Source organism: Lissotriton helveticus, chromosome 5_1 (genome assembly GCF_964261635.1).
Source record: "Lissotriton helveticus chromosome 5_1, aLisHel1.1, whole genome shotgun sequence".
Lineage (NCBI taxonomy): Eukaryota > Metazoa > Chordata > Amphibia > Caudata > Salamandridae > Lissotriton > Lissotriton helveticus.
Window position 1 is genome coordinate 380,140,874 of NC_136065.1, and position 24,014 is coordinate 380,164,887.

Genomic DNA, 24,014 nt, shown 5'->3' on the forward strand with positions numbered 1-24,014 from the left:
ACCAGCACAATAAGTGCGACCAGCATATGTTATTTGGATTTGGAGGTATTTGTATACAACAATACTCTCCAAACGAGACTCTATAGGAAACCCACAGCGGGAAATGCTGTGTTACACGCGGCAAGTTATCACCCGAAGAGTCTAATTAGGAATGTACCCTACGGAAAACTTCTACGCTTGAAGATGAATTGCTCAGCGGATATAGATTTCCAACATGCTAAAGCTGATGCTAGTAAGAGGTTCCAAAATAGGGGCTACTCCAGTAACATACTAAAACAGGCTGCTGAAAAAGCGTCAACAGTAAATAGGAGGGATCTCCTGGTGGTCAAGTACGCTCAGAAAGATGAGGATCAAGTAAGAATGATCGCCAATTTTAACACTAAATCAGGTGATCTGGTCCACAGCTTTAAGAAAAACTGGCACATCTTAAACACTGACAACGTCTTGAAAAAACATCTCCCAGATAGGCCTTTTCTCACTTATCGGCGTTGCCAGTCACTGTCGGACCACCTAGTCCACAGTCATTTCTCCTCAAAAACCAAGCCCCCCAATCTAACCAACATAAAGGGGTTCTTCCCATGTCTTCGCTGCAAAGCGTGCAAATACAGTAAAAAAGTCTCTGAATACCCAGGTAGAACGGGAGAGGGTAGACCAAACAGGAAAATAAAAAAACTCCTAAACTGCAATTCGGACTATACCATCTATTGCCTAGAGTGCCCTTGTGAAAAGTGGTATATAGGAAGCACTATTAACCCCGCTAAACTTAGGATCCTCGAGCACATGTGAGCAATCGCTAATAAGGATAAATCCTATCCGGTGCCTCGTCATTTTGCAAAATGTCACCAAAGCAATAGGGATCTCCTAAGTTTTTACTGTATAGATCAACTGAACCGTCTAGAGTGAGGGGGGGACAGAGAAAAGGCACTCCGGATTCTAGAGTCTAGATACATCATTGACCTTAAAACTATGACACCATGGGGTCTCAATAATGATGAGGAAATGTGGGTACACCTGTAGATCAACACATGGGACCATGTGGAATATCAGCCCGTCCAACCTGGTCACTAACTGAGAGAAAAACACATAATATCAGCTGTAATCTCCAAGCACCCGTGGGTCTGACATGAGACAACACAGCTCACTGAATTACTAAATGAGATCTCTGCCCATACAGGGCGACACGACTAATAAGAAGGATTGGATAGTGACCTAGTTCCATGATAGAAATTATAAATAGTAAACATGGGGGAAACACCCCTTTATAAGCACCTAAAATTGAATTATGCGATATCGTAATGATGTCATCTAGGATTCGGTCACGATTCCCTGTTAATTAAAATCATTAGTATGTACCTAAATGATTAATTGTTTGTTGTTGTAATGTTTATATTATTAAGCACTTGAGCACTTTATTATTCCCCAGGTTAAACAACTGTAATGTATGTGGATACATATACTAAAAGATGGCCACCGTTTTCATCATTCTTACCACCTTCTATGTCGATGAACAGAGCAATGATCGGTGGGGTTTAAATGGCGATTGATTTTTAACACAAACTGACACTGACGAAGCTGGTATAGTGAAACGCGTCTGTCTGGGGTGAGGGGGGTTTGCAATAAATATTTTATCAAATCGGATACCTGAGTGCTTGCCGTTCTTTCGTCTACATTAAGTTGGAACGTGTTGCAATATATATATATATATATATATATATATATATATATATATATATATATTACCTACAGGTGGTCGCCAGTAGGTAGTTATAGTTAGGACCTGGAGGCATATTATCAACAACTAGCGATATTTATCGCTAAATAAGCTTAGCAAAAAATGTTTTATCTTCGCGCATCGCCAGATTTTATCGCAGAGATACCGTGCTATAAGCAACGTTTATCTCCAAAGCGATAAAATATCCGGCGATAGCGGCGAAATGCGTTAATATCGCTGAAAATTCAGCGATATTCAGGCATTTTCGCAAATGGGGACTTAACCTGAAAATCCACCTCCCATTGGATATACAGGTTAAGAAGTGGTCTGACCAGGCGTTAGGATTTGGCGATAATATTTCAATCGCTACGCCTGCGTTGATAATAGGCGATAGCGATGTTAGCGACTGCTTTCAGTCGCTAACAGGTTGGGTACGCCCACTTTGCATGTCATTAGCGATAAATATCGCTGACATGCAAAGCGGGCCCCAAACCGCTCGCTATCACCTAAAAGCTGTCGCTAACTGATGTTAGCAATAGCTTGCTAATAGGGCGATGAAATTATCGCCGCTTTGCGGCTGAAAACGGCCACAAAAGCGGCGATAATTTCATTTCACCTGCCTTGGTAATATGCCCCCTAGTTTCCATAGGAAATCTGCAACATTCTATTTGGAATAACTTTGGCGGCGGTGGACGAATCCTCGCGAAATTTTCCAAGAAGACGGAGCCCTCCGCTCTGCTCCTATCCTGAAAGTTTTGGGGTGATTCGTCAAGCAGGGGGTGAGAAAAAAGGGGGTCCCAAAACGTGTTTTCCCCATGCAATTTTCCATAGGGACCTTTAGCCGCGGCTACAGCCCGAACTGCTGAACGGAATTACATCAAATTTGGCAAAAAGGTAGAGTTTGGTTCATAGATCACGCTTTTGGTTAAATGGTGTAAATCCGTGCAGTAGTTCTTGAGAAAATCAAAAGTAAAATCATAGATATATCTATGGACGAAGTAGGGTACTCGTCTCTTCCGAGGAGCATGCCCGTAGCTTTACGAGCACAAGCTGCATGCTAATTGGCTGTCAACTGTCTGTCAACACTCCAAACCAGGAAGTGTTGGCAGCCATCTTGTGTTTCGGTAGAACCGAGGCACAAGAAAAAAGAAAGGAGCAAAAAGCAAAAAGGGGGTAGGGTAGAAACACCCTGACGCCCTAGGCCTGCTCAAGGGGTCCTACAAGGACCCCCAAGGCCATTTTTTTTTTTTTTTAAGAAATCCCGGGTTGCGCATAGGATAGTCGTATCCCGTGAATAAAAAAAAACCTGAAGCCCACTTTAGTGCCGGGGGCAATGTGCTTTATTATAATGGGGGGCCCAGAGGGGTCCCCCTGCAGCCCCGGGGACCGCCACCCCCCGGGGCTTTGATTTAATATGTGCTGGGGGCTCACGGCCCCCCTGCAGCAAATGTAAATGTGTGGGTGGGCTGAAAGGCCCCCCAAGCCCAGGACCCACCACCACCCCAGGGCACTAGATATTTAAATTAAGGGCAGATTCTTTTTTTTTTTACGGTAAAATTAGGATGCGCCTACCCAGCACGGAACTCTGGTGTGCACGCATTGGGTCACCTATCCTACCACATATGCTGTACGATTTCGAAGGCGTCGGGTACACGTATCCAAAAGAGAAAAAAAATAAAAAATATATATTTTTCAGGAAAAAAAGAATAAAAAGAATTTAAGTATATTATAAACAATATAAAATAATGAAATATATATATTTGTATGTAAAAAATGTTTTTTTTAATTTGTAATGTTATTGAAAAAATAACATATCTAAAAAATATATATAGGAAGAAGATATATAAAAAAGAATAAATATATTTAAAAATTATCATTTAAAAAAACTTTGAAATTCACTAAAAATACCATAGGTTTGAGATATGTTATAGTTAGGAATTAGCATTTAAAGAACCTTTGAAATTCACTGAAAAAAAACATAGGTTTCAGGGGTGTTATAGTTAGGAATTAGCATTTAAAAAACCTTAGAAATTCACTGAAAAAAACATAGGTTTTAGGGGTGTTATAGTTAGCTAGACATTTCACTCGTACAAAACCATTGAAAATTCCCACGTTATAGTTAGTTGTACTAACTATAACTCGCGCGCCCGCAATCCACTGCTAATGATGTCACATATTACATAATTCATGACATGATCAGTGACATCACTGATGCCATCTCAAATGACATCACTGATGACATCATCCATGTGATAAAGTCATATAACTCATTATACAGTAGCATAACCTTTCAACACTCATTATAAAGTATGGAGTATCATGTTTGAAACCATTGGGACAGTAATACAACTTTCTATAAACTCGCTTAGAAATTCCTACATCTACACACACATCTAAACACATATAGATTCAGTTATACATGCTAACACAGATCAATAGAATATTATTAAATATACTTACACACCTACATCAACATTACACACCTGCACACATCCTATTCACATATGCAGACATCCTAATCACTTTTGCAATTAATTGATCATACTTGCATGTACTAAGATATACACTTACACAAACACCACTTTATTTATTCATAAAGTTAGAAAATCATACTTAGTGTGTTTTAAAATCAATATTAGAATTATACAGTTATCCATACAGTCAGTTATACAGTCACTGAGTCATAGGTATACTTATTTATATACAACAACTGTCACATACTCTGCCTTTTATATTTCTAGTTTGTTGGACATATATCATTGACAAATATATTTACTCATCATTACACCCATAAAGATATTCACTCACCCAAACAACTGTTTCCACATACAGTCTTAACCTCAAATACCAACTAAATCCACTATTTACACATATTTGGACAGTCACACACGTCCCACCCAACCACACACACTGTTATTCACTATCCCATACAAATAATCAGTTAAGTAATTAATAATTAATATAGACTTTCACATAGCTAGTAACCAACGTATGTAGTAGTTTACAGAACAAGAGATACAGTTATACAGGTATTCACACAGTTTAATCACTATCCCACATATTTATTGAGACACTTTAAATTACTCATTTAGACAATCAGTCACAGTGCTACTAAATCCTCCATCCAAACACTTATACATCCACTAATTCTTCAATGCAGATTGACATATATATAATACATATTTAAATAACAAACCAAACCGCATTCACTGGATGATGTCATCAGTGATGTCATTTGAGATGGCATCAGTGATGTCACTGACCATGTCATGAATGATGTAATAGGTGAAATCATCAGCAGTGGATTGCGGGTGTGCAAGTTATAGTTAGTACAACTAACTATAACGTGGGAATTTCAATGGTTTTGGACGAGTGAAATGTCTAGCTAACTTTAACACCCCTGAAACCTATGGTTTTCTCAGTGAATTTCTAAGGTTTTTTAAATGCTAATTCCTAACTATAACACCCCTGAAACCAAATATATATATTGAGGAACCCGTAATATGTATAGTGCACTTCAAAAATAAATCCAGGGTACTCCTCACAGGGTGAAATTCTTTAACACAACAATGTCAATGTCAATGCCTATTTTCTTTAGAAAATGTATACCACCGCCAATCACCATTTTTAAACAAAAAGCCATAGTGAACAGACTATGTTTAACATAATAAGCTCAATGATGACATCACATAAAATTAAATAAACATACAAATGAGAATCACGAAAACAATACAGTGCGTTGCTTGTGTTATTCACACATCCTGTTAAGCATAACTGTAACATAACATGTGGGGTCCATGGTTGAAACATATAAATGTGAGCTCGAATATGAGACAGCCTGGATATAAGTACCACAATGCATCTATGTGGTGAAGTGCGCCGTTCCCAGTTAGAGGAACTTAGGGGTCAATTATGATGGGGGACGGATCGCCACCGCCATGCAGGCTGTCGCGATCCGTCCGCCATCCTTGCCCTGTCCGCCACCTATTTCCCCCCCCCGCCATATTATATTGGCGGGGGGGACTGTGGCAGATGGGAAGACCGCCCGCCGCTTTTCCGGCGCGGTCGCAAGGTGACCGCTGCGGAAAAGGTCTAATATGGTGGCGGTGTCTATCAGACACCGCCAGCCACATTAGGATGGGCTGAGGGGAATGCCTTTACGTGGCGGCATTGCCGCCACGAAAAGGCATACGGTCCTTGCTTTGGGGGCCCGTTGCCTGCCCCCAGGGTGAAGTGGGGGTGTGGGGTGCACATAGGGGGTACCTATGGTACCCCCCTGCGTTTCAAAATACAACATGGCAGGCACTGTGGCGGGTGCATCCTAATTCGAGGCACGGGACATCCGCCCCTGTGGTGGATGGTCCCATCCTCCGACAGGATGGCGGACATACTAATTGACCCGTTAGTGTCTATATATTTGCCAGGTTGAAGACAGGAGGCACAGGCTCCGAGTCTTTCCGGAAGGGCAAATTCATGGCACTCAGGCCAATCCTGAAGGTGCTCTCATACATAAGAGCAGCTTCAGGATTGGCTGCAGGGTAGTCTGAGAGCCTGTGCCTGCAGTGGAGAGTAGCAGAAGAGCGCAATGTTGCAGGGTGGCAGGAAAGTTTTATTTTAATTTTTTTAAACAGATTTTATTAGATTATTCCAGTGAAGTCTGGGCATAAGGCCTACAGGTACCGGTAAAAAGGAATTAATGAGCAGGAATACCATCATTTCAAAAGTTTTATGGTTAGCAAATCCTGCCAACATGCAGGAAACTCAACAAAAACAATATGCAGACAGTTCAAGTTTCAAGTCAACAGTCCCAGGATATGGTCGTTGAAATACAGAGAAGCCCAATGTGGAAAGAAATAAGTCTAGGGGAAAGTACCTACGTAGTGACCTCAGTTAGGGGTCCCTTGATGGTAAACTGGGGAGGTCAATCCCATGGTACATTGCCCAGCGGGCACATATCTTGCGGTGTTTTTTGGGACAGCCATGTGCCATAAATACTGGAATTTCTGCACCCATACATCTATCTAGTTCGAACTTCCATTTGCCCAGGGTCAGGGGGGAGGTCCCCTTCCATAGCTGTGCAATGTCACGTCTGGCAATTGTGAGGGCTAAAAAGAGTAAATGCTGCATGTACTTATTGCCCCCTATCTCGTCAGTGCTGTGTAAGAGAAAGAGTCATGGATTGTATGGCAGTTCCCACGATAGTATATTCCTGAGGCATGAGGAGACCCCGCGCAGGAAGGGCTGCAATGCGGAACACCACCAAACCATATGGAAAAATGTCTCCTCCTCCCTCTTGCATCTCAAGCATGTACGGGATTGGATAGCGCCCATTGCCGAGAGTCTGGTTTGGGTATAATATGTGCGATGTAAATATTTGATTTGTGTGAGATGAAACTGTGTAGATACCGCCACATTCCGAGGGCTGGCGATAGCCTCCACCCAGTCGTCGCCCGTCAGTTCGGGAAAGTCCTCCTGCCATGTGCGTCTAGTCCTGTCGAGGGTGGTCCGGGTGTGACTTGTCAATGTTTGATATGCTTGTCTAATTTTGTGTAGGCCCAGGTCCCCACTAAAAGAGGCGCCACTCAGGGGGATGGAATTCTGGGAGGGATTCTAGGGTCTGAATCAGGGGGGTCAAAGAGGAAAGTTTGATTTTTATTTTTTTCCCGTCATCCTCCATCCACCCCTGACCCCCTCACCCCGCCTTTTTTCCCTGACCAGAGCTGCTCCTGGAAACAGATGAGGGACAGACAAAGAATGTATGTGTGTGTGTGCACGTGTGTATGAGAGAAACAGCGACTACAGAGCTGAGCGAGACAGAACAGAAGACTGTTGTGAGAGAGATATGTGTGACAGAGGTTAGAGAGATAATAGGGACACAGGGTCACGCCAGAAAGGGACAGGAGAAAGACAAAGGGGAAACATGTGGCGGGGTGAGACAGGTAAGAGGTGATGGAAAGTAATGCAGGTGGCCAGAGAAATGTCAGCGCAAATAATCTCACTGAATATACCAAAGTAAATTACAAACAGTTCACAAGGTACTCAAACAAGAGGGAAGCTGCAACACCTATACCCCTAAAGTTCACGTCAAACCTAAACTCAATTCAAAAAGTCCTCACAAGCACACTAAAGAACTCCAACTGCACTTATCAAAATTCTTCCAACAGGTTGTCTTTATTCCCCTCTCTTCATTGAAAGAAACTTCTAGCCAACATGTGGTTCCTCCGGCCTCGTCGTCTAGACTTCATCAGGGTTTAATAATGAGAGAAAGTCATCTGTATGTCAATAGCTCACAAGTGCATGCTGGATGTTTCCCTGGTGAAGGTATTTTTCAGATCTGAGGTGAGTGCAATTGAAGTAAATAACAGGTGTAGTCACTCTCAACGTAGAGATTCAGATAATAGCCTGTGCCATTCAGCACATGTCTTTACATTAAAGATGCTTCAAACTGCTACCAGGATAAGGCTATGATGTGAGCCACGGAATGTTACCAAGACTTAAAAGTGTCACTCAACGATTATCTCATCTAGACGATCTCATGATCATCTAGATGAGATAATCATTGGACGACATTTTGAATGCACCTTTGTCTTACAGAAGGGGCCAAGAATGCTCATGCAACCTATGATATGATATGATATGATAAAAGAATTTATTGATCGCACGTTCACCAGCGGTTTCTTGGCGCTATTGGATGGTCAAAAGGAAAAGATCTGCAGGAAAGAGACAATAATCAGTCGACAATCATTCAAAGGCTTGGGAGAACAACCAAGTCTTCAACGCCTATCTATAATACTGATAATACTGTTGTAAATGTAGTGCCATTACTAGTTTAAGAGGGAAAGCCCTCTTGGTGCGTGGCCCAAAGCAAATCCGGGGTAACATTTTGCCTCTGTGATGGTTAAGGGGGACCTACGCACACCATAAACATTCACCTGCAGGTGGGTGCAGTAAGTGACCTCTGTCCCATTTGAAAGTGCAGGAGGGTGCAGCGTCTACTGTAAAATCTAGACTAGCTACTTCAATCAACAAGTTCCCCATGGGAGCAGAGTTTTCTGCTTCCTCATGTACCTCATATATGAAGAATGGTTTAGGCAAATGGGTTCGCAATTTACGCACCAACTTTCACCAAATGCATTCTTATTTTGCAAATCGACCTATATATTAATAGGGTGGTTTACACAATACTGAATCGTATTGCATTACAATTTGACCTACCTCATAAATATTAATGAGGTAGGTCACAAATTGCGACCCATTATAATTGGCTAAAGTCACAGGCGTGGATGCCTGCTGTAGTCAGAAGACCACCATGGTTGTGATTATGTTTAAATAAAGCATTTTTTTTAAATAAATGCAATCAATAAATGAATCAATCGATCAGACCATTTATGTAGCGCAACAGCTACTCTGAAGAGTGTCCAAGCCCTAAGGAAGACTGAAAACACATCACTGCAACTGAAAAGAAATGCCATGTTCAAAAAGCCAGGTCATGTAGCCAGGTCTTCAAAGATTCCCTGAATAGACTTTCAGACCTAATCTTGCTACAATGTGACGGAAGGTAATTCCAAGCTTGGGCTACAAGATTTGGAGAATGACCCACCTACTCACTTCTTATGTCTGATCCTCGGAAGATGTTATAGACTAGCATCAGACGAATGAAGGGTTCTATTCAACTGGTAGTGCCTTAGTCTATCAGAAAGATAATGTGAACCTGTACCATAAAAAGGTCTGTGAGTGATGACTAGGGTATTAAATAGAATCCTCCCCTTGACCACTAGTCAAAAGAGCTCCTTCAAATGAGGAGAAATTGATAACTGGGGATCTGTATGAGTAGCCTAGCTGCTGCATTTTGTACAACCTGCAGTCTCTTGAGCAGGTTAGAGGGCAGACCAGTACAGTATTATATATATATATATATATATATATATATATATATATATATATATATATATATATATATATATATATATATATATATATATATATATATATAATACAGTATACAGTACAGAGTACTAGCTTAATAAATGCGAGAGGTGATCAGAGCATGGATAACTGTTTTATGCACCTGGAAAAGGAGCAAGCCTAAAAATATTCCTACTGATCTTAGTAAAACAAAGTGTGAGCCGACTACAGAGGATGGATGGATAGGTGGAAATCCATCTTAACACCTATGTTACGGGCTAAGGTAGTTGGGGGAAAATGGCCTACACTGGCCCCCAACCAGTAGGGAACTGTGTTGTGTTTAAAAACCAGAACAAACTTTTATTAAGGCAGTGAGCCAGTGGTCCCTGGGATCCATACCTACTCTTAAAAAAAAATCAGCTATTCACAAAACTCCTTCCAGTTTGCGATTGGGTTATCTTCTCCCATGGATGTCATTTAGGTGTTGCTAAGGGTCACAACTGCGATCCCTGGCTTGCCTCATGTGACCCCTAGCATTGTGCTTGCAACCCCGGGCCTTAGAGGGAAATAGAGCGTTTGCAAAACATTTATTGTTGCAAGTGGAGCTAAAAAGATGTCCATATTCCCTGAGCATGGAAGGAAAGAAAGAAATAATGTAGAGAGAAGGGGGAGGGAGAGGTGGTAGAGGGGGAAGAAAATAAGGGGTTATGAGAGGAAAATGACAAATAATGACTAGCAAGAGGACACAACAGAGAGAAGGGTGAGAGATAAAGACAGGTCTCTGTGTGTGTGCGTGTGTGTTTGTATGTGATAGAGACAGAGGACTTAAAGAGAATCAGATACAGGTGATAGGTGTGAGAAAGATACAGACAGCTGTAAAAGAGAGTGAGATAGGCGAGAGTGATAGGTAATAGCCACATAGACAAGTGACAAAGAGACAGCTTAGAGTCAGGGAGCTGGGAAGACTGGCAAGAAGAGATGACCATATGAGAGATGTGATATAGAGACAGATGAGATAGAGATAGCTAAGAGAGACAGGAAGAGACAGGTGTGAGAAAAGTGACAAAGAGACAACTGGTGACAGACAACTGAGAGGCAAAGGGATGTACTTTAGACTTGTGAGAAAGATACATCTCAGAGCAGAGAGACAGGTGAACATGTGAAGGACTACCGAGAAAGTCTATTCAAAGAGGATGGGATAGTTAAGAAAGGTTAGAAGACAATGATGAGAGAGACAGCTCGGATAGAAGGGGAGACAGGTATGAGAGCGAAAGGTGTGATAAAAAGACAGGTTAAAGAGGCAGCTGAGAAATTTGGGGAGTGGATATGTGTGAAAGTGACAGCTGAATAAAGGAAGTCTATTGAGAAACTGGTGACAAAGCTGAATGGGGACAGAGTGATTCTAAAGTGTAGAGAAACATACAGAAACAGGGTATTAATAAATGCTGAGGGTGAGGTGTGGAGGAGAAAAGGTGAGAGATTTAGAGGTGATATTGAGTCAGAAACAGGTGAGAAAGGACAGACAAGTAAGAAAGGTTGGGGGAAGGTGACCGTTGAAAGGTGAAAAAAGACAGAATCAGAGAGGAAGTCAGGTGGGAGTAGGGAAGATGTGACATTATAAGGACATCAGGGAGAACGACACAATTGGGATAGAATAGTCAGAAGGATTGAGAACGAAACACCAACACGTGAAAATGCAGGTTTGAGAGAGGTACCAAAAAAGACAGTTGAGAAACAGACAGCTGAGGGGAGTGCGACAGTAGGTCAAAGGTCATATGGCATCACTTTCTGTGATGTATCTTTACGGTACCCCAGGCATTTTGATGAATCAATGTCCATGCCTTCTCCATTGAGCTGGTAATACATTAATGTTTTGCAACCGGATTTCAGTCATAAAACATTAATACATACGTTAAGGATTCAGTATTTGGAAGGAACGCACCACTTCCAAGTAAGGTTTTCTTAATGTTTCCTAAACTCATTTAACATTTTGGAAAACCTTTTCAGATTTATTAAATGGGTTTAGTCCATTTTAAAAAGTGCTTTTGCGGCCACAACCCCTCTGATTTACCTAATCTGAGGGTCTCTGACCGTTAAAACAATTTGTACATGAGGGCCTTTGTTCTTATTTCTGCAAACGTCAATGAATTTGTATATGTTAGCGCCGGGAAACCTACGGGTAGCGGAGCGCTTTAGAAACTTAATTATAATAATAATAATAATAATATGCCCTGCTCTGTACAGTACACACATAAATTGAGAAAAGTTTTAAAGTTTGTATGAAAATAGTATTTTGTACTGAAAGTAGATCCTTCCAATAGAAAGCCTATGCTGGACATCACAAACATATCCTTGCACTATGGAGCACAGCCGTATGCCTAGTGTTGGCAGCCTGATTGTGCATCAGCACTAGGGAAGACAGCAAGATTGCAATATCTTTGAAGATACGGTGCTGTCCTGTAGTCACCCTGTCATGCAATGCAAAGCTGCAACTTTGGTTGCTGCACTGAGTTGCGTGACTACTTTCTAAATCAGGAAACATCCATCACAACGCAACTTTTACGACGCACTACCATTACAACGCAGGATTTACAACGCAAGTCATTACAACAACTTGCGCTGGAGAGCGCTGTAGGATAGGAAATAGTTTAATTTACTATCCAAAACCTTCCCTACTATCCACGGGGACTGGAGTTGGAATAGTAAATTAAACTATTCCACTATCCAGCACCCCCCAACGCAAGTCGTTGTAACGACTTGCGTTGTAAAACCTGCGTTGTAAAGGCATGCGTAGTAAAAGCATGCGTTGTGATGACATACATCCTTCTAAATCTGCCTTAAGATCTCTTATGGTTGAAATGTTCAGTTTCATTGAAGCTCTCTTAGCAATACAATCATTGGCAAGGGATCATTGAACAGATGGCAAATGTCTCTTTCCTCCAGAGCACATTTGTTACAGAACCAGCACCTGGTTTTCATAGGTTAGGAGTTTTTGGAATTTTATTATTGCTGCCAAACACCTAGAATTCAGTATATTATTCTGTATGACCAAATTCTTCTCCAGATATCACCCTCCATTCTATCCGAACACAGCACTGGCTGCCTCAGTACTAAGGGCAGACATCTTTCTCTCTTTCTTCTCCACTACTGGCTTTACAACACACCTTGATCGCTTTGTGAGGTTAACCTAACCATGAAGTAAGCAACCCCTTCGTGTCTGTTTTAACATTGTCTAAAAAATAAGTGTTGCTGTTTACTGTGTAAATGAAGAAGCAAGAAAGGCCAGGGGAGGAGAAGTGAAGTCTTTGTGCTGGGCTTTGTTATGTCTTACTCAGCAGCCCAGAAGGACATGATCTGGGGAAATCACTATGAAGAAGGATCTGAAACTTGGCTGGAGTCCCAGGAAGACAGAATCGCTGATGGCAGGGAGACTGCAGGGCGGGTGATGGTCCTGCATTTCCTCATCTGCTGGAGGTTCACAGCGCCTTTCAGCTACTCATGAATACCCCCAACTTCAGGCTGAAGCAAATAAGAGTAAGCCAGTTCTCTTTTCCTACATCCCCAAACAGCATCAGCTGAGGTGCAACCGTAACCGTAAGTTGCAAATCTGAACTGATCAAGACCTCATATACTGGTTGATTGTCCAGTTTAAAATATTCTGTGTCCCCAAACAGGCGTTGGCGGTACAGAGTGTTGAAGACAGAAACGGAGACATGAGCACCACAAGACTAGAGGTGAGTAGAAGACTCCTTTTTTCTGGATCACCACAGGGAACAGAATCTTGTGTGTGGACACGGTATTGGGTTTGGAAATAGCACTCCCTGGTAGCAATGGTTGTTGTCTGGAATATCCACTGTGGCAATATCATAATACCTTAATATCATAGGCAAAGTCTCGAGAATCAAAATATTGAAAGGTAAGTGCATATAGGAAAGCAAAGATTTTCTTTTCTTAACTCCACATCTAAGTACCTTGAACATATCGACATGGTATATATTTGTACTCTGTATCTACTTAATTGTTGCTATTTCTTCCCTTAATATTTTAGCTACAATATTAAGGCATAACCATAATCCTTTCTCAATATTTACGAACCACCCAAGTAGCAATGCACAGATGTGCAGTTCTCAAAGGGCATCTTCTGTTTCGCTCCAATCCTGCTTGAACAATTTGGGCAGGGAACCCTACTAATCTCTGCCCCAATATCCTACTTGTGAAATAGTGAGCTCTGAGAGTGCACCCCAGAAGCATCATGGTGAGAGTTAATCTCCAGAAGTAGTTTTCCTGTCACCTGCATGCATAGGAGATATGGCCGTGCATACTTTAGTCACAGAGATTCATTGTACTTGTAGTATGAGCATTGGTGTTTTTGGTAAGGAATAAGTTATTGCAGTTTTATACATAGTTTTTAGTGTGACATTAAGGAGGAAAATTAGGAGTGGCAGCAGAGTATACTTGTTCTTTCAAATGTTTATATAAAAGGCCGACTGTGCATGGAAACGTGAAAGCCCCCTCTGGCTCCCACATGTGTTCTCGTTGTTGTTTCCATGCACCTTTCACTCGCTCGGTTGGGTGGTGTTATTAACAAAATTGCCTTTGCTTCCACGACGCCCCCGGTTCCAAATCCATGTGCAACACTTTATGTCCATGCTGCAGAATTTATGTTCAAAATCTCACCTTGGGAGGATTTGCTTTGCACACGTATGCTGGGTTTATATCTTGGAAGGCGTAGGATAATTCAAAAATCCTCTTTTGGACAACAGGCTGCACAGCGAGGGTATGATTTTGCGGGAAAGAAATGAAAGGAGATGAGTGAACATTAAAAAAATGTCACCGTTGAATTTTTCGTGAGTGATCAAGAAGATGATGGGGGTGTTGACAAAACTGCATCTCTAGATGCGCTAAATCAGTCGAAGATATTTTCAGAAAATCCGATTTTATCGAAGTGTGTAAGCTTTGTTAAATTGATCAGAAATCAATCAGTCTAAAAGCTAATGTTTGATTGGGACTACTGAAACATCTCATTCGTCCTTTGTTAATATTTTTAACGTGTCGATTTTTTTTACGTTTTTACCCACTTTGCAGTTGTGTTTGCTTATGTTTGCATGGATACCCATGTGTGTATGCTGTAGGCACCACTGCCTACCGGTTACACCTGCACGTTTTTAAAAACATCGGGTAGACCCTTGACAAGTACCTCTACACTACCTGTGGGACAGTACTTAATTTGTACAAAAAATATGATCTGTAGTCCTCGTCAACAGGTCTCTGCAGCTTGCACCACCCATTGCCCCTGCCAGCAATGCCAATGACACCACACACATAACTACTGCCAGCACACACCTACCAGTGTGGCAAATGAGACTATTGCAGGCCCCCGAAACTATAAGAATGGTTTGGCTATGAGGTATTAGTTATTTTAAGGTATATTCAATTGATAAACAATTGTGGTTGTGCTAACCTCAATAGCATCAGAATGTGGCAGAATGTCATAAGGGCTGGTGTTGACAATTAAGTGCTAGTGCCAAAGACCAGAAACCACTGGCTCAAATTAAGCACTACTGTGGGAGCACCTTCTTTAGTCTTGCACCTGTAGGCCCTAAAGCAGCAGGACCCACCCCTAAGAGTGAGGTAGGGAAAGTGTGAGTGTGAGAGAGACAGAAAGACAATTTGCGTGTAAATGTGCCCAGATATTTGTGCATGTGTGTATGCAGGGATGGACGTTGCTACTATCACCCCATAATTGATTGTCATTGTGACATTTCAAGAAGTGCACATGATATGTACCTGGATTCAGTGTGAACTACATGAGAGCTCTCCATTAGCCTGCAGTATGTGGCATATGTCTTCAGTTATTCCATGGCTATTCGGTACCTGATGAGTGATTTGTTGTTGTGAACTGCTACAGTGCTGGGTGATGGACATGAATAATGTCATACCTTTTTGTGTGAGTGTAAGAGGTTCAAGCAGAATACCAGGATTATTATACAGCCGGTCTGAACTACAGTCGTATGCCCGACCACTGAGTGTTATGGTGTTAGTATAGGTGCAGGTCAGGAGGGTTATATATGAATTGACAGTACTATGGAACACCCAGGCTAGACATAAGTCAGTCCCTCATACCTTACCTGGACATAGAAAGCTGTGCTCTGGTTGCGCTGTTCCATATCAGTAGAGTGTAGAATGCACTTGAATATGCGATCACTGCGCTGCAATTATTATTTCTGGTTCTATCACAGGGTCGTGCGATGATTTCATTGTCTTGGTATTAGCCATGATTTCATTTATCTTCTGAAGTACATAGCCTCTTGATGGCTTCTAATATTGTTGGTAGTGTGTTTCAGAGTTTGACTGCTTGTCCTGAGGAGGTGGTGCCTCGAATGGATTTGTGATAGAAAGGTGGTATTATGATCCGTGGTGCAAGCCTGGAGTCCAATTTTGTTTGCATAACTTGAAGTTAATTTGGAGGTATTCTGGTACTCTTCATTGAGAGTCTTCGTGGACAATGCAGACTGCCTTAAAACATTGTTCTTTTAACGATAGGTTGCTGGTGGAGTGATTGCAAGACTGAAGTCATGTGTTCTCTTGGTGTAGGTGCAAAATGTGTCTTGCGAAAGCACTTTGGATTGATTACATTTTGTGTATGATAAAACTGGGGGCACCAAAGAATAGGCTGTTGGCATGGTCAAGCTTGGAGATTACACATGTGAAGATAGATTGCAGCTTTTCTGTGGATGGGAATTTGTAATTCCGTGTTTTTATTGTGCAGAAGGTGCTCATTGTGACATTATTAATATGTGGTCTCAAAGCTAGGTCTGGATCCGGGGTCCCTCTCGGCTTATTACTTCTCTGGGTGTTGTTGGAGGGGCCTATAGTTCCTTGAGCCATATGGCGGTAGGTGTGTATTTTTGCCAATGTCCATAGGTCATGATCTCTGCCTTTGCAGTGTTGAACTTTAGGTGGTTACTCAGCTTCCGTACATTTAATGGAACAATGGCTGTTGTCAAGTTTTAAATTGTAGAGGTCTTCCTGGCCCATCCTAAATTAGTGTGATCGGAATATCATCTGCATAGTTGTAATTGGGGAGGGTGAATGATCTAAACAGGTATGTAAGGAAGTTAAGTAGTTATTGAGTAATAAAGGATGAGGGATGCCACAGTGCGGAGTGTGAGGAGCTGATATGAAAGGTAATAGGTGTGGAAGGCAATGGCTGCTTCTGAGGTAAGAATCAGCCCTTTTTGAGCACTTTTACATACTTTGAGGTTTTAGTCTTTGTAGCAGCATGTGGTGGTGGACAGTGTCAAATGTTCAGAAGCAAAATGGCAGCCACTCTTTTTCTCATCCGTGTGTGTTTTAGGTCATCCCAAATGCATATAATGGCTTCTGTTGGGTCTGAAACCAAATTGTTGGTCTGACATCAAGTTATTTTCCTCCATGAAATTAGAACGTTGGATAACAACAGCTTAAACATGGAACATGCCTTTGATATTGGTGTGTTTTGCTGGATTAGATGGGTCGATAAAGGGAGGTGGGGTGGGATGAGATGCCCTAATTAAGAGAAAAGAGAAATCCCAAAAGACAAATACTGAAAGGTGCCTGCAGAAAGGGAAATACTTAAGGAGGAATGCAGGGAACGTGAAAGGGTATGGAGAGCATCTGGAAAAGAAAGGATATGAGACCGACAGAACATGAAAGAATAAAAAGAAACTGCCACAAAAATAGAAAATAGAAAAGAAACGAGTTTGAAGAGAAAAGGTACAAAACTGTGGCAAAAAGGGAACGGGAGTAATAAAGTTCCACAACAAGAAAGTTGAGGAAAGAGATGCGGAGAAAACAAATAATCTCCAAAATGTAAAGGGTAAAAGAGTGCAACAGAAAGAGAAAGGGTGAAAAATGTACAGAAAGTGAGAGGGTGCTGTGTAGAAAGACAAATGAGTGAAAATGCATCCATAAGGTGAGAAATGGCAAAAGAGATTGACAGAGACAGATAACAGAGAGGGACGCAAAGGGAAGTGACAAAAAAAGGTTAAAAAAACTCACAGAAAAAGAAAGGCAAAGACTTGCCCAGAGAAAGAATAGAGATAAACAGCCACATGCCTTTTCCATCCATGCACACTGGATCTGGAACACTATTCCCATATCCGTCAGCCATTCTGAAACCCTGCTCCGATTTAGGGAAAAGTCGAAAACACACCACTTTAAAGTACAATGCATCACACTTGCTAAACCATCCACCGATCAGGCACCTTTCCTATCACTTGTTGACTTTGTGCTTGTATTTGAGCCTGTGTAGCACTTCCCTGCCTTATGGCTTGGTTGGTGTTATAGAAATATAACATACATTGCTTTACATGCAGTAAAATAATGACAATATATTACTTTTCTACACAAATATTAAAAAATAGAGGTTCACATGCACGGGGCGCAAAATACCACCATGCGCACCTACAAAATATTACAATCAAATGGATTTCATTTAGCTATTAGATAAAATGTCCTTTACTTTGTAGATTTAACTTTGATCTCCCATATAAAGAAGTAGTGATAGGGATGTGTTAAATTCAATGATGCCTCCTTTCTCCATTGCAAAGTTATTTTACTTGCTGTGGGGTGCACAGAGCAATTGTCATAGCACAAACACAGCGGCTCTATTCTTGGTGCTTTGTTGAATGTTCACATTAGTCTTTCTTTGCTATTGGTATCTAGCACTCTTTATTTTGTCTCTATTCCTCCTCACGACAAATCTTATACCTTTACAGCCCTCTTACCAAAACACATTCCTGTGCTAGTCTCACCCTTATTTTTGTTGTGTTCGTCTACCTAGAGAAAGATGGTAACACATTTTCCGAAGCTCTTGGTCTTAAGCCTGGCACTGCTCAGCTTACTTCCAGTGGCCTTGATGGAAACAGATGTATGCCCATGCAGCTACGGTACTTCCGGTTTACCAGGAATTCCAGGCATCCCAGGCAAAGATGGCCGCGATGGACTGAAAGGTGCCAAGGGTGAACGAGGTGAGCATACTTCAAAACGAAACAAGAGTGTTCAGGACCCATAAAGGTGAACGTTTTGAAAAAGTTCCATATAATCAGATATTAAAACAGAGTCTATACATCTGACATATTTTTAAAGCTGGGTGCCTGAATAGTGAGAAACTGTTTTGCTTTACTCTGTGCTATAGTTCTTCAGGTTCTAACTAAATCCGTCTTTTCATGTTTTCTCTCATAATTATTGTATCCTGTTAACGCAAAATGCATATGCACCTTTTAAAACAAAATGGTATAAACATATTCAACTTAGCATGATTGGATCATTAGATAGATAGTGCACGAAAGTCTGGGCGAAGTTTAAATTACGCCACCAAAATTCAGGTAATTTCTGAAATCTTGAGTTGCACTAGCCACGTAAAATTCCTGAAATTATACTATCACGCCATGCCACGTAATTTCGCTGCCTTTCATGGCAAAATTATAGTGTGAAGCAAACACATGGAGATGATGTGCGAAGCGCTGAAACCTTTCAGACACTCACCCCCAGACACAGATCTGGGTTGAATGGATGTATATGATCTGTGGAGGGTGGCGTGGCACTCTGTATGGTGGTCTAAAGTATAATGTGTTCAACTCTTAGGTGCTGACCGGTCTGCTCCCTCTGCCCTTTGGGGAGTTCTAAATGTACAAAATAGATGCTGCCTGGTTTGACAGGTTGCCCAATCGCACTCTTCTGGGGGAATCACTTCCTTTAATTTCAGTTCAATTTTATCAAAAGATATTCACAAAGTATACCAAAGTGATCCATTTATTGCACTTGTTTAATTCGTCTGTTTATTCAATTTCTTTTCAAAGTGAAGCTGTTACATCACAGCCTTATGGGAAATCATCAATTTTCCATTTGATAGTGCAAATAACTACAAGTTCATCCAAATGCCCAATGCATTTCGTGCTGAACGCACTTCATCAGGGGAAATACATTTCTGTAGGGTAAAATTAGAACGAGGGGTAATTAATGATACGGAAGCAGGTCACAGTCTGTGTCAAGCGTAAAGTGTTATTCTCAGGGAGTGACTATAAAACGTCAAGGGGTGAGTTTAAACGTGGATAAGGAAAAAAGGACGAAAGAAGTGAAAAGGATAGGTAAAATGAAAGTGCAAGCAGAAGCCAAACAAGTCAAAAAATGTGGTCTAAGTAAAAATTATCGTGTGAATAAAGGGCTGATGCCCCGAGCGTTGATTTCATGAAGCAAAATAACATGCAGATATTAACTGGTATCGTACGTTTAATCCGGGTGCCGTGTGCATTATCCGTAAGACCGTGAACTACATCGTGTGAATACTTAGTGTGAACATCAGCGTACAATATGCTTACTGCTTAAGTGATAAGACGCCATGTGGCACTCACCGGTCACCGGATGGTGGGGACATGTAGTTAGTAAACGCCACTCTCGACCTCAGTCGGGTTAGTGTGTGTTCGCGCATGCGCATGCCGCGCGTAATATGAAATTACCTACGTGACCCGGGTAACTTCAATCGTGGATTTTACCTAATCTAAACACGTCTAGAGGATGTTAAACAGCGTGTTAAGATTAATATAAACGGCTTCATCAAAAGGGTACAGTCCGAACAAAAAACAATGCATGTCTTAATGGTATGGGAATACTCGGTGTGCAGTTACGCTCGCGGCCATGTTGGTGCAGTCAATAGAAAGTCGATAATTCATTAAACAATGCTAGCAACCAACATAAAACAGGTTTAAATGTAACATAATTGATACTACCAAAGGTAACAACCACGTATTCTGTGTGGTAACCAATTCTAAAATTAGGTCAAAAAGAATAAGGAAAATCTTAACATAAAATGCAATCAATAAAGTGATGGTGGAAACAAATACAGTGAATTTAGTAGTCACAGTGTCACATTTGTACAGCTTTGTTCGCCATAAGTTGGCAGGGTATGCTCAGACGTGAGTCCCTTGCTCACTTTGCCACTGGATTCAAGCAAGCTGGGCTTAAGACGGCTGAAATGCCAGAAACCGGTCCTCGGAAGCTTGTTTCCGGTCCTGGGAAGGCATGGCTTGGCAGTTCGGGCTGGACTGTTCCCATGAGGCAGAGGGTCAGACTGATTTGCATATGGCCATGTCTGAACTGGGGTGGCAGAGTGGGCTAAAGAACGGTGATGGATTCAACCCAGATCTGTTGACTAAGTGTGAGTGTTTGATTGGTTCAGATGCTCCGTCTATCACCACCCCCTTTTGTACACATTAAAATAGGACAGGATGAGTAAAATGGTAGGTGTTGATGCTTAGCTATGTAGGGAAGGAAGATTGCTTGGGGAAAAGAGAGTAGGAGAAGACCCTGAGGTGGGGGGGTCCCGTGTCAAGAAATGTGTAGACTCGTATTTACCGGCCAAGACAGGGTGATTCGGGGGAATGCCAAAGGAACCGGAGGTGTGATAGCAGGATGGGGATAGCGAAGAATAAAGGAGGTGAATTAGGTAAAAAAGTATTATGGGGTAAAAGGAGGGGAAAAGTATGTTGTGGAGGGTTAGGACTTGGGAGGGATCCATTGCCAGAATCCTCAAATACCGACCTCATCATCCCATGGGCCATATCAGGTGGTTATTCAATCTATGAGCTTCGGCCTAAGATACTGAATCCACATCTTTTGGCTATCTTCCCCTTGAATAGTATGACTCAATGAACTGGGGCTCTGCAAGCTTCCCCCAGCATCTTATTGCCAGGATCTACCTTGCTCATGCCTGTGTGATGCTCCCTGCTCAGGGGACTGCATGCTGGGGCATCTCCCAGGTCAGTGTTATGATGATGTTTCACAATGTCATTTCTGGGCTGCTTTACCTGTGAGAGTCTCCCATAGTTGTAGGTCTAGCTCATTCTTTGGATATTTCTATGTCTTGGAATGAGACACTCTACGCATCTTCCAAGCGGGTAAATGTAACAATCAATTAGGAGGCATTAACCTTTTTTTCTATGAAAGTTCCAGAATGCAGCTCTCCCCTTATCCCATTCTAGAGAGCAGTGTTGCCATGATTACAAAGTGGAACATCCCCAAAATGGATGTACTTGTGCCTTTCAGCACCCCATCCTTGTATGATCACACTCTTGTTCTCTGCATCGCAACCTCTATGGACTCCTGTGAGTCTGTGCATAAGCCATAGATCAGGAACCCTTTCCTAGACCCCATGCACTATTCTCTGGCCGATTTTATTGGATTCTGTTGTGCCTCAAAACTCCAGCTCATACACTCTTACATTATTCCTCACAGTGAGCCAGCTCCCAGCTGTGCTTGCAGTGCAATGCCAGGTGTGCACTGGTGATACAACAGTTTCACATCCCTGCTCCAGTTGACGGCATGGAGTGAACCTGCCCCCGTACCCGATTCTTTAGGGTCTCCAAGAAGCCATCTTGGAGTCTGTTTAGTTCAACTTGGCGATGCGGCGAGCGCAAGGTAAGTGGTTTTATTTAATTTGTTTCATATTTTTTCCCTATTTCGTGGTCCCACCAACTCCGCCCTACCGCTCTTGCCTGCACCAGCCGCGACTGAGATGATGCAAACAATGGAGAAGGGAACTGACGCTATTATTATGGATGTTGCACTTTTCTAAGCATGAAAACAAGAAAGCAAGCCGATAATTAACACCTGTAGAGGCAAGGAAAGGAGAAGAAAAATAGTTTCTGCCAGACAGTGTTATACGTTATAGTTTTCACCTTATAGTCCCATCCAGCATGTTCTTGTGTCTCCAATGCATCCACTACTCTTGCAAGATCCTCTCTTGCATGCCCCAGCATTTATCATGTATATCAAATGTTCAAATGTTCAAATTTGCTTTATTCGAGGTTAACTCATAAAAGCATTTACAAACAATGATAAAACCGTTAAAAAAGATTTATGTTTAAAAAAAAGGCTAAAAGTTAGTAAAAATACATCAATTGCATTATCGGGTAAAATTTACAGATAAAATACAATACAAACACTCTGACAATACCTCATCTGTGATCATCTGTCTAGAAACTTTTGTCTAATGGACCATGACCAGCCGAGGAACTTAGCAGTGGCTGTTACTATAGGCAGTGAAGAAATGGTACATATAATTCTTAAGGCCATCGCACTGCTAATTGTTCCTAGGTTTTTACACATCGGGATAAGCCAGATGCATCTGGGCTCTGCATACGTCTTACATGCAAATAAGAAGTGTCCAACTGTTTCATCATGCGCTCCACAGGATGGGCAGGAACTATTTGATGGGCCACCCCACCTTCCTGTCAGAGATCTGAGGGGAAGAGCTCCTGCTCTAATCTGGAAAAGCAACTTCCTATCCCTCTGGCTAGTGATGACATCCCAGTAAAGTTCGAGGGTGGGGAGGAACCTCACTTACAGGAATCTTCCAGCCATAGTCTCTGAGCTAGTTTCGTTCCAGGTTCGTTCGGCCACCTTTTCCCAATAGGTCTCCTTGAGAATAGACTTTGATGGAAATAAGGCTCCTTCTGTATTTTCCCATAACGTGTGGAGGCCGAGGAGACCCAGCATTTTTCTAAGTTCTTTCAGCCATCCTATTTTGTGGAACACATCTGCATTGATTATGTCCTTAACTCCCTCAGCATAATGTAAGAGTTCAGGTGTAGTCCAGAGTCTACGCTAGTACATGATTGGACGCAACCTCGCTAAATCAGTTACAGCCTTCCTGCCCAAATCAAACCTAAGCGGCAACAAAGGAGTGCCTTTAGGGAGGCTAGTAATGAGTCGGAAGAACTTGTTTTCCGAAATTTGCAGTGTCCGAAGGTTCTCGTAACCCCACAGCTCAGCCCCGTAAAGTGATGATCCGAGGGCTTTGGCCTCATACACCTGGAGTGCTGGTTTTACTGGTTTTGTTAGGGATTTTCTGTGCTCAGAGCCAAGGGCACCTGCTATTTGTTTATGTCTTATAGTTGTAATGTCTATATGTTTGGTACATCTTAAGTCATTTGATATATGGATTCCCAAATATGTAAAAGCATTAACAACCTCTAATGGGCGACCATTCATAACGATGCGAGATCTACGGCCACGACATGGATTAAAAACCATAAGCTTTGTTTTGGACACATTGATTTCTAGTCCATGATCCTCACAGAATTGATCAAAGATGGGTAAGGCGTGCTGTAGACCACTCGGGGTCTTGGATAAAATCAGAGTGTCATCTGCAAACATTAAAATCGGTGTCTTGGTGCCAGCCAATGATGGGGCGTCCACATTTTCAGACAACATACGAGCAACAACTCTATTAATATACAGCGTGAACAGCGTGGGGGCCATCGAGCAACCTATATTATCTAAGACCTTGATTTATCCTTCACTCTTTTTCTTCTCCTTTCTTTGCATCTACAGGTGTAAATTATTCATATTTTTCATC

At 41.9% G+C, this 24,014-nt stretch overlaps 1 protein-coding gene across 1 annotated transcript in view; it reads left to right on the forward strand.

Annotated features, from left to right (window-relative positions):
• LOC144752476 (uncharacterized) overlaps positions 1-24,014 on the forward strand; it is a 79,810-nt gene that overhangs the window by 36,312 nt on the left and 19,484 nt on the right. The window contains exons 5-6 of the mRNA XM_078640398.1: positions 13,228-13,350; positions 18,441-18,627. Of these exons, the coding sequence (XP_078496524.1) occupies positions 13,228-13,350; positions 18,441-18,627 (310 nt within the window). The remainder of the gene's footprint in view (positions 1-13,227; positions 13,351-18,440; positions 18,628-24,014) is intronic.